This window comes from Canis aureus, chromosome X (assembly GCF_053574225.1).
Source record: "Canis aureus isolate CA01 chromosome X, VMU_Caureus_v.1.0, whole genome shotgun sequence".
In the NCBI taxonomy this organism is placed as follows: Eukaryota; Metazoa; Chordata; class Mammalia; order Carnivora; family Canidae; genus Canis; species Canis aureus.
In genome coordinates this window covers 26,219,823-26,232,054 of record NC_135649.1, presented here as the reverse complement: position 1 = coordinate 26,232,054, position 12,232 = coordinate 26,219,823, and the positions used below count along the sequence as shown (strand labels likewise).

General features: G+C 38.3%; 1 protein-coding gene across 1 annotated transcript; it reads left to right on the top strand.

The window, feature by feature from the left end:
- Positions 1-6,937: 6,937 nt before the first annotated feature.
- LOC144308825 (m-AAA protease-interacting protein 1, mitochondrial) lies at positions 6,938-7,703 on the top strand (the record flags this gene model as incomplete). The annotated part of the gene is made up of 1 exon (XM_077889863.1): positions 6,938-7,703. A coding segment is annotated over one exon (591 nt), but the record flags the coding sequence as incomplete, so codon positions are not given.
- Between the last annotated feature and the right edge of the window lie 4,529 nt (positions 7,704-12,232).

Here is a 12,232-nt window from a genome sequence, read left to right as displayed (position 1 = left end):
TTGGTGTTTTGATAGGGATTGCTTTGAATGTGTAGATTGCTCTGGATAGCATAGACCTTTTAACAATATTCATTCTTCCAATCCATGAGCATGGAATGTTTTTCCATTTCTTTATGCCTTCCTCAATTTCCTTCATAAGTGTTCCATAGTTTTGTTAGAGTATAGATCCTTTACCCCTTTGGTTATATTTATTCCTAGGTGGTTTATGGTTTTGGGTGCAATTGTAAATAAGTTCAATTCCTTGATTTCTCTTTCTTCAGTCTCGTTGTTAGTGTATAGAAATGCAACTGATTTCTCTGCATTGATTTTGTATCCTGCAACATTGCTGAATTGCTGTCTGAGTTATAGTAATTTTGGTATGGAATCTTTTGGGTTTTCTACATAAATTGTCATGTCATCTGCAAAGAGTGAGAGTTTTGACTTCTTTGCAAATTTGAATGTCTTTTAATTCTTTTTGTTGTCTGATTGCTGAGGCTAGGACTTCTAGTACTATGTTGAAAAACAGTGGTGAGAGTGGACATCCCTGTCATGTTCCTGACCTTAGGGGAAAAGCTCTCAGTTTTTCCCCATTGAGAGTGAGATTTGCTATGGGCTTTCTGTAGATGGCTTTTATGATATTGAGCCATGTTCCCTCTATCCCTACACTGTGGAGAGTTTTTATCAAGAAAGGATGCTGTATTTTGTCAATGCTTTTTCTGCATCAATTGAGAGGATCATATGGTTCTTATCCTTTTTTTTGATAATGTGATGTATCACATTTATTGATTTGTGGATGTTGAACCATTCTTGCAGCCCAGGAATCAATCCCACTTGGTATCGAACGATAATCTTTTTATTAAAAAAATATTTTATTTACTTATCTGAAAAAACGTGGGAGAGACTGCATGAAACGGGGGGAGGAGGGCAGAGGGAAAGGGAGAGGGAGAGTCTCTGCTGAGCCGGGAGCCCAACATAGGACTCAATTCCAGGATCCTACGGTCATGACCTGAACCAAAGGCAGACACCAAACAGACTGAGCCACCTAGTTGCCCCCAATAATCCTTTTAATGTGCTGTTGGATTCTCTTAGCTAGTATCTTGGCGAGAATTTTGGCATCCATGTTCCATGTTTATCAGAGATATTGGTCTGTAATTCCCGTTTTTGGCAGGGTCATTTTCTGGTTTTGGGATCAAAGTAATTCTGGCCTCATAGAATTAGTTTGTTTTTCTTCCATTTCTATTTTTTGAAACAGCTTCAGAAGAATAGGTATTAGTTCTTCTTTAAGTGCTTGGTAGAATTCCCCTGCAAAGCCACCTGGCCCTGGACTATTGTTTGTTGGGAGATTTTACCAATTTTATTAATTCTGTCAAGGAACTAGTTCCTAGTTTTGTTGATTTGTCCTACTGTCCTTTCAGTTTGTATTTCATTGATTTCTGCTCTAATATTTATCATTTCTCTTCTCCTGCTCAGTTTCGGCATTATTTGTTGTTCTTTACCCAGCTTCTTTAGGTGTAAGTTAGCTTATGTATTTGATATTTTTCTAATTTTTTTGAGAAAAGCTTATATTACAGTGTACTTTTCTCTTAGGAATGCCTTTGGTGTATCTCAAATGTTTGAACAGTTGTGTTTTCATTTTCATTTGTTTCCATGAATTTTTAAAATTCTTCTTTAATTTCCTGATTGACCCATCCACTCTTAAGTTGAATGCTCTTTAAATTCCAAGTGTTTGGGTTCTATCTAAATAAACTCTTGTGATCGAGTTCAAGTTTCAAAGCATTGTGTTCTTAAGCAGAGAATAATCCTAATCTTTTGGTACTAGTTGAAATCTGATTTGTGATCCAGTATGTCATCTATTCTGGAGAAAGTTACATGTGCAATATGTATTCTACTGCTTTAAGTCAAAATGTTGTGAATATATCTGTGAAGTCCATCTGGACCAGTGTGTCATTCAAAGCCCTTGTTTCCTTGTTGATCGGCTGCTTAGATGCTCTGTCCATTGTTGTGAGTAGGATGTTAACATCCCCTACTATTATTGTATTATTATCAATGTGTTTATTTAATTTTGCTATTGATGCTTGATAGAATTAGCTGCTCCAAAGTTGGGGGCATAAATATTTACAATTGTTAGATCTTCTTGTTAGAGAGGCCCTTTTATTATGATATAGTGTCCTTCTTCTTCTATTATTACAGTCTTTGGTTTAACATCTATTTTTGTCTGCTACAAGTATGACTACTACACCTTCCTTTTGACGTCCACTAACATAATAGATGGTTCTCCATCCCTCCCTTTCAAACTGTAGGTGTTTTGGGGTCTAAAATGAGTCTCTTGTAGATAGTATATCAATGGGTCTGGCTTTTTTAATCCATTCTGATACCCTTTGTCTTTTGATTGGAGCATTGAGTCCGTTTACAGTCAGAGTGATTATTAATAGACATGATTTTAGTGCCATTGTATTACCTGTAAAGGCTCTGTTCCTGTAGATTGTCTCTGTCCTTTCCAGTCATTATCACTTTCAGTCTCCCTTTCCTGCTCAGTAGTATTTCTTGCAGAGATGGTTTAGTGTTCACAAACTGTTTTAGTTTTTGCTTATCTTAGAAACTCTTTATCTCTCCTTCTAGTCTGAATGATAGTCTTGCTGGAGAAAGTATTCTTGGCTGCATATCTTTCTCATTTAACACCATGAATATATCATGCTGGTCCTTTTTGGCCTGCCAGGTCTCTGTGGACAGGTCTGCTGCCAGGCTTATGTTTTTACTCTTATAGTTTAAGGATCTCTTGTCCTGAGCTGCTTTCAGGATTTTCTCTTTATCTCTGAAATTTGCAAGCTTTAGTATTATATGCTGAGGCGTTGACCTATTTTTATCGATTTTGTGGAGTAGTTCTTTGTGCTTCCTGGACTTGAATGCCTATTTCCTTCACAGATTAGGGAAGTTTTTATCTATAATTTGTTAAAATATACTTTCGACCTCCCTTCATCCTCTGGGACCCTAATTATTCTAATATCGTCTCACTTTATGGTATCATGATCTCTCAAATCCTCTCCTTGTGATCCAGTATTTGTTTCTCTTGTTCTTAGCTTCCTTATTCATCATCATTTTGTCTTTATAACTGATAATGTCTTCTGCCTCATTTATCCTAGCAGTCAGAACCTCAATTTTTTTAAATTACATCTTAATAATAACCTTTTTTCATTTCTACCTGATTAGATTTTAGTTCTTTATTTCTCCAGGAAAGGATTTTCTAGGGTCTTCTACACTTTTTTTCAAGCACAGGTAGTATCTTTATAATCATTGTTTTGAATTCTAGATCCAATATCTTACTTACATCCATATTGATTAAAACCCTGGCAGTAAGTACTGCCTCCTATTCTGTCTTTTGGTATGAGTTTTTCCATCTTGTCATAATGTCCCAAAAACAGTAAAATAAAGGGAAAGAAAAGACAAAAATAACAACATCAGAAAAACAACAACAACAACAAAGTAAATCAGCAGAAAATAAAAACAAAAAAAGAAGAAATCAAATAAAAAGTATAATAGAAAAATCATAAACTAGATCCTGGGTGTATTTTGGCCCATTTGTTAAAAGAAATTAGATTCTTGGGATGCCTGGGTGGTTCAGTGGTTAAGCGTCTGCCTTCAGCCCAGGGCATGATCCTAGAGTCCTGGGATGGAGGGACATTGGGCTCCCAGCATGGAGCCTGCTTCTCTCTCTGCCTATGTCTCTGCCTCTCTCTCTGTGTCTCTCATGAATAAATAAATAAAATCTTAAAAAATTAATAAGATCTTAAAAAAGAAAATATATCCCAAAATAGCAAAGAAAGAAAAAGTATATATATTATATAATATATATAATAAATATATATACACTTATGCAAAATACAAAAATAAAATAAAATACAATTATAGGAAACCAAAAATAAAAATATATAATGTATATATAATTAAAATTAAAAAATTGAAAAAATAAGAAAACACAAAAAAACTCTGAAAGACTAAAGAATAATTAGAGAAAAAAAGAAACCTCACAAATGCTATATACTGTTTTCCTCAAGAGCTGATGTTTTGCAGTTCTTTTTGATCAGTAATCTTGGTGCTAGCCAGCTGCTCCTGCCGGTCTTCTGGGGGTGGGGCCTGTTGTGCTGATTCTCAGGTGTCCTTGCTGTAGAGGAATTGTAGCCCTCTTGTCAGGGGGCTGGGCTCAGTGTAAGCGGCTCTGAATTGCATTGTGTGATGCTGATTTGCTCCTTAAAGGCTCTCAGAACCACCAACGGAGCAGGGGTGGGTGGGGATGAATGGTAATGTCCTGATCTCTACCCCTGAAGTTGAAAGTTCATGCCCACCACTGTTCAGTGAGCCCTCACTAAAAAGCAGTTAATCACTCTTGCCTCCCTGGTTTCTGTCTGAGCTCTGTGTTCTCCCAGCTTGTAACCAATCATTTTTTATCTCAAGCACATGATCCAGTTTCAAGTCTCTAAACTTTATGGATTCCTGCCCATGGACCCACACTGTTCCTCCCCAAGGAAGGAAAAACATCTCACTGTGCCTTTTGCTGGGTCCCTGGTCAGAGAGTGGCCCTATGACCATGCAGTTCTTTGCAGCTAATGGCAACCCCAAGCAGAAAGCCAGGGCCTAGACTCAACTCAATGTTTTCAGCCTGCTTTCCTGCTCTGATGCCTGGAAATTCTGCTTCATTCAGGCACCCCTGTTCTTCTTGGGACCCTGGGGATCCTGAGGCCACACTGTCCTACCTGGGATTCTGTCCCATTTTGCCACCTGAGCACCTTTAAGCCAAGGATGTCCCTCACTGTATCAGACTTCTAAAAGTTCCAATTTGGGAATCTGCTGCTTATAATAGTTTGTGGCAGCCTCCTTAAGCAAGTCCCCATCCCTCTTCTGATATATCCCCACAGATTCATATCTCCACACATACCTCACTGCAAAAAAGTGATCCCTTTTCTATTTGTAGAATTATAACAATTCTTTTCTCAAATCTCTGATTTCACAGATATTCCAAATGGTTTGATAATTATCTAGCTGAATTCCAGGAACTAGATGAAATTACAGTCCCCTACTCTTCCACCATTTTAACTCCTCCTATCCCATTGTGGTTTCAATTTGCATTTTCCTGATGATTAGAGATGCTGAACATGTTTTCATGCACCTGTTAGCCATTTGGATGTCTTCTTTGGAAAAATATCTATTTAGTTCCTTTGGATGTCTTCTTTGGAAAATATCTGTTTAATTCCTTTGTCCATTTTTAAATCAGATTTTTTTTGTGTGTGTTGTTCTTGACTTTAATGAATTTTTTATATGTTTTGGATATATATAGTCTGTAAGTATTTTCTTTCAATCCATAAATTGTCATTTTATTTTCTTATTGTTTCTTGCATTGTGAAGTTTTTCCTCCCACTATTGTGAGAGAGATATGCACAAACTTGCTAGTTCCAGTGGTTCTGCAGCCCTTACTTAGGTATGTCTGCCTATTACCAGATGCACCGGTGGATGAGACTCCTCCCAGGTCTCTTGACATATGTGCTAGATCTCATAGCTCCTACAAAAGTGTTTTAATTTGTAAATGAATGTGTAATTTGTTGTTTTTAAAGCAGAGGATCACAAGGAGGAATGTCTTATGCTGCCATGATGCTGAGGTCATCATCCTAAAGCAGATTCTCTCAAAAGAAGAACCTAAACAGTGCATTTCAAAATAGTGAATCTAAACAGACTGAAGCCACAGTCTACCACTTCTACTGCACAGATGCACTTCTCCATGAATATTCAGAGTAGCGGCTCATCCATAGTTCTCATAAAGTTCTCCTCCTGGTGAGATACTTAGGTGAGGGAGGCTAGTGGAACAAACTATAGCTTCTATTTATATAGTTGGTCTCAAGGCTGCAGCTGGTTCTCATCCTATCCCTATTCCACTATTCATTCTAAATTTTCCTCACCCTTAACTATCATCTCAAACATATTGGGGACTTTACCTGTGGTGTGACTCAAAACTTCTGCCTGAGATGTCTAAGTCCCTAGTAATTAGAAGCTTGACTAGTAGGACTTGCTGTATATGTCCATTCACCACAATGGAGCAAGAAAATACCAGTAGAATATCAAATGGATCATCTAGACTTGACATATATCACTCATATTCCCCATTGTATAAGAATAGCCCTACTTCCTCTCCTTATCAGGGTCAATTACTCATGCCAAAAATAACAACTTCTCTTTTGGCTTGTTGTTCTCTGAACACAAGGAGTCCAAAGTGCCCTGGTAGCAGTTGTAGATTATAATTGGCCCAGAGAAAATATGCATGCATTTTGGGACCACTGTCTCTGCAGATCTAGTTGCAGAAACAGAAAACACAAAGTCCTCCAATAGGGTATTAGAAATGATGATATGTGGGGCCACTCTGGCTTCATTACTGGACCCATATAATTATTTACACTGAAAACACAGGGCCACATAGAAGTCTTTTGTATAGTGTTATTTGTTTTATTTGACACTAAACACCTTGTCATTTCAACAGTACCCAATTATCCAAGAGTGACTGGGGATCCCAGAAGTGATTTGAATTTTGACACTAACTGCTCAGAGTTAACACAGACCCCATGAGTTAAGGCTCAGTCCCAAAAGACTGCTCTCATTTCAAATGTCAATCATAAGTCCTGGGGACCATCTCATTTCTGGCCAAATATTCATAAATTCAGATATTCCTACAACTCACTCCTCAGGTTTGATAATTCACAAGAACAACTCACAAAACTCAAGAAAATACTGTAGTTATGATTAGTTTTATTATAAACGATGTAAATTAGGAATAATTAAATAGCAGAGATGCATAAGACAAGGTATGGAGGGATATAAGGATGAGGGGCACATAAGTTCCTTGCCCTCTCCAGGCGCACCACCATTCTAGAGCATTGATGTGTTTACCAACTCAGAAGTTCCTTGAAATCCTTGAACCTACAGCGCCGAGGAGCCGCCCCAGTCGCGCCAGAAAACCAAGATAATCATCCTGGGATTCTCCAACCCCATCAACTGGGTTCGGACTCGAATTTACACCTTCTTAATCTGGGCCTATTTCGACCAGGAATTCAGCATCGCGGATTTCTCCGAGGGAGCGAAGCAGGCTTTTGCTCATGTGTCCAAGTTACAGTCACAGTGTAAATTTGATCTATTGGAAGAACTTGTGGCCAAAGAGGTGCTACATGTATTGAAGGAAAAGGTAACTTCACTACCTGACAACCATAAAAATGCCCTTGCTGCTGACATAGATGAAATTGTATACACATTGACAGGAGACATCTCCATTTACTATGATGAGAAAGGAAGGAAGTTTATTAACATCCTGATGGGCTTTTGGTATCTAACCAGTGCCAACATCCCCAGTGAAACTTTAAGTGGAGCCAGTGTATTCCAGGTAAAGTTGGGGGATCAGAACGTGGAAACTAAACAGCTTCTTAGTGCAAGTTATGAATTTCAGAGGGAGTTTACACAAGGAATAAAGCCTGACTGGACCATTGCACAGATTGAACACTCAAAGTTATTAGAATGATCCTTCTTGGAAAAATCAGCTTATTGGACTTCTGGCAATTACTATGAAAAATTAAGGAAAGTGATTTTTGGATGAGTTGATCTTCACTTAGTCAAGTCTGTGGCTTACTTTTGTATTATTTTGAAATATTCCTTGTAGTATACTGGCATGATACAATAAAGCATTTTCCACAAAAAAATAATGTGGGACTTGACCCCAGGACCACATGCTGAGCCAAAGGCAGATGCTCAACCACTGAGCCACCCAGGTGCCCTAGAGTTCTTCACTCTGACCAAGAAAGAATTAGTTTTTAACCTGTGGTTCTGTATGGATCCAATTTTCCATCAGCTGTCATTTTATTTTTGATGATTGCTGAGGTCCCCCAAGCAGAAGTAACTCTTTGCTGATGGTAGGAGGAGTAGCAGAATTAGGCAATAACACCCTAATTACCTAATTAATAAGGGGCACCCTATGTGATTGGCTGTGGGGACACATTTGGCTTTTTCTCGTTTATCCTAGGTGAAAGTGAGGATAGGGGCAAACATTAGGGAAGTTCTCCATCGTTGATGTGGTCCTGGAGAGTTGAGGCTGTTTTGAACTGACTGCTACAGAGGTTATGGGTCAGAGTTCTCATCTATGTTCTGGCTCCTGTCCTTTTGCATGTCCAGTCCTTGTAGGTTCCTTGAAATTATTGTTCAATAGTATTAATAAAGTTTCAGTATGTAAGCATGTTTGATTAAATCATTAGCCACAGGTGATAAAAATCTCTAGCTCTTTATCCTCTCTGGAGGTTGAGGAGTAGAGCTGAAAGTTTGCCTCTAATCACGTGCTTGATTCCTCTGTCAACCAGCACCTATACTGAAGCTATCTAGGGGTTGCCAAGTGTTGCTTTGTTCGCATAAATTTGGGTATGAGAGAAAAGGGCTTGTTTTAAATAAGAAAAGATACTGCTATCACTCAGGAAATTCCAAAGGTTTGAGTAACTTTATGCTGGGACCAGGGACAAAGACCAAATATATATATGTGTGTTTTATTATTATTACTATTATGCTGCAGGCAACTCTCTGGCCATTGACCACAGTTTCCTTATGGCAAAGGTATCATAAAAGTCAAAAAATACTGACATGTTACTAGAGTTCATTCAGTCATTATCAGTCCTTTCCATCATTATATCCTGTGAAAATGTTTCCCAAGGTGGGCCTGTCAGATGTGCAGGCTTCCATTTGATCTTGCCAAGTTCCAAAAGAAGATGTGGTCTCAGTATTATGTGCTTTTACCCTTTCAGGCATCTGGTATAATTGAGCTAAGAGACAATATTGTTTCTTTCAAGGTGTTAATCTAATATTGGATTTCCCTCATTATTTAACACATATATTCAATGTTTTATCCTCGGCTACTATTCCTCCTCTTCATTCATATTCAAAATTTTCCACCTTTTGAATGGACATTATGTTTGGCCACTGTGCTAGTCTACATTGGAGGCAACAATACTAATCTAGCCAGTATCTCCCCCTCAGTCCTATTCATATAGGGTAGAGTTATGTAGATATAAAACCAGTGGGCTATCTTTTAATAAAATATTTATTTATATGAAGGTGGGGGAGACAGACTATGTGAACAAGGGTAGAGGCAGAGGAGGAGGGAAGAGAGAGAGAATCTCACTCATACTCCTCACTGAGTGCAGAGCCCTACGCAGGGCTGGATCTCACAACCCTGAGATCATGACCTGAGCTGAAACCAACAGTTGGATATTCAACTGACTAAGCTATCCAGGCATTCTAGTGAGCTATTTTTATCGCTAGGGACTATAGCTGCATTCATTAGAAAACCCAATTTTGCCACAGAGGGTGAAGGCACAACCTGCTTAGGAATTTTAACATAAACGTTTAAAAATATAGTTACAATTTTTTTCCTTAGGGAATTGTCCCTGTTTCTGGTACTTGCAGTTTCATCCCTGGTCCTGTGACCACTGGACAAATAGGAAAAATAGAGTAGAAGTGATGTGGGGAAGAAAATGTATAGTCATCATACCAGCATCCTCTCATCTTAGGAAGAATTACATAGTCATACCAGCATCCTTCCCCATCCCCTCTTCCCTAGATCCACCAGAGAAACAGAGGAGTAGCTAATAGAGACAATTGCCTTAGCCCCACTATGTTAAATGTGAACCCACATTCATGAAGACATGTAAGCCAGGCTTTCATGCCTATATCTTTTTCTGTTTTAGAAAGCCAATGTTTCAATTGTCAGTTTCAAATATCTACCAAACTATTACTCTTAGGAGAATCTCTCTTTCCCTATTGTTGGACATTATGGGCCATGAAGTATTTTTTTTCGTCTGAAGAAATGTAACCCAGAGATTCAAACTGTTGCCAAATTTTCTGTTTCAGTTATTTTAGAGTATTCTAAGCATATACATCTACTACTGGGTAAAGTAAGCCCAGTCCAGGCTCAATGTCTTTGCCAGCACCCATTGGTAGCCACCTGGGGCTACTGGCATCTGTCTGACTTGACAGCTATGTTAAGAGGTGCCCCCTTCCTCCCAGAGAATCTGCAACCTCTGTTTATTTTTGGCAGAAAGTTTTTATTGGCATGTTATGCCTCTAAGGCTATAAGAAGTATATGTCTAGATTTAGCCTACCTCTCCATTGCTGCAGTAGCCCTATTATTTCATGGACCCAGATAGGTACCTTAAGTGAGCAGACCAGAATATTTTTCTTGTAAACTCCAATCACCTTCAGAATGAAAAAGGATTCTTCTATTAAGCATTGATATGTCTTACTTTAATGCACTCTTCAAATTCTCATTTGTCGCTTCCATAGGGCAATGCCTCATATAGGCAGACCCTTTAATAGACCAGTTTTTCTTTTTTTTTTTTAGACCAGTTTTTCATTGCCCTTCTGATGGCCTTATAGCCAGGCCATTGGCAACTGCTCATGAGATGGTAAAATCCAAAACATTATGGCAAATAGCATACAACTCAGCCCATTGAGCCCATTTGGTTTTATCTTCTTTGATCATAGTAGCAGCCTTCCAAAACAGATTATTGTTCATTTACCTTGGAACTGCCATCTGCAAACCAAAGAGCTCTTTGCTGGCTAGTTAAGAGATTTTTATAGGTCCCTGTCAAAATGACAATAGAATCTGGCAGATTTTCACATCTCCAAACAATCCCAGGGGGAAATGTCCACCTGCTTAATATGCTGAAGAACTCTCTACATTCCCTCAGTAGCATATTCCTGTACAAATCTATTTTATTATGGAAGTTTTCTAGGAATTGCCCTCTCCATTAGAACATCTCTCCAATATTACCCACAATATTGCAGATATTTCCAGTTTCAAAATTATTTATGTTCTTCAATTATAAGGGCAGTTTTCATTAGTGTCAGATAAAAAACTATTGCCCTTAAATGGAAATTTTCTAGTCCAAAGTTCTAGTAGTTGTTGTTGGGAGGCATTCACAGGCTTTTATCATGAGCCACAATCTAGGGTTCATATATGTCCATTGTACTGAGAATTTGTTTATACCAGGATTCCAAGTTCTAGTCTATACTGTAGGAAACCTTATTCATTTCTATTTAGCATGCCCAATTATTATTGTCTGAAGGGTTTATTTGCATGCCTTCTGTTTTATAATGCCAGATAGGAGAAATGTTCCCCAGACACAGTATCCATCCCTATATAACGTTGTATTCAAGTGAAAGAGACACAACCATTTCACATTAAGCCTATTCAAACTCTCACTTTAATGCCATCAAACCTTACATTCCTAACTGTAGCCTCCATTTGTACTTCGTCAACAGGTTTTGGTTTTACAGTACTAGGCAGAGTAAGTGTTCCCCAGTCAGGCATAAGACATTCAGTTAAAGGAGACATGACACCTTCACATAAACCATGTTTAAATATTCCAATTTTTACCTAAACTTCTACCTTAATCCTATCAAACTTTATATCTCCATAGTCTGTCAATAAAATTATGGACTGTATTAGGATTTACCCAATAGATTTTGATACCATATTCCATGAGGATCCCATGCCACAGGGTCCTGGAAACATCTCTTCTCCACTTTTTGACCATTTTGCCTACTAATGTGCATAAGGCTTTGAGACCCTAGAAGCAGTCCGGTCAAGGGACTTTTTGTTATTCTGCCTGCCTATCATCTCAGGCAATTCTAGGATGCATTTCTATTATAATTTTTGGCTTACAGCTTTTTAAACTGTTCCAAACTGGAGTAAATAAAGCATATTTATTTAGGATCTTTTCATGCAGGGGACTAGCAGGAGGTTTCATTAGTTCACATAACCTTCCAGAGTGCTGTGTTAAAACCTTTATTTGAATGCCTTTCTTATTCATACCATTTCTTAATAACCATCTAAAGATTTCTACCCTGCTGGAATGAGTCCCTTGACTCTCCCCTCTGCCTCTCCTCATTTATTCATTAATTAATCTAATGCTTTTATTACCATCTGTAAGACCCATAAGGGAAAGCTGAGTCAGCAAATCCCATAAGACTTATCTGACTTTTGTTCTATATTGCAGTAGTAAGTTTATGTGGGATGCCCATGCAAAAGGAGCCCCCTTAATCACAGCTTTTATCATGACCTCGATAAAGGGCATATTTAGTGGGTGAAAGTCCCTGTCATCATAAAGTGTGTCCCACATGCCTTGCATAGGAAGCATATGAATTGCTTCATCCAGGGTGTTTCACTTAGCATTTTATAGAG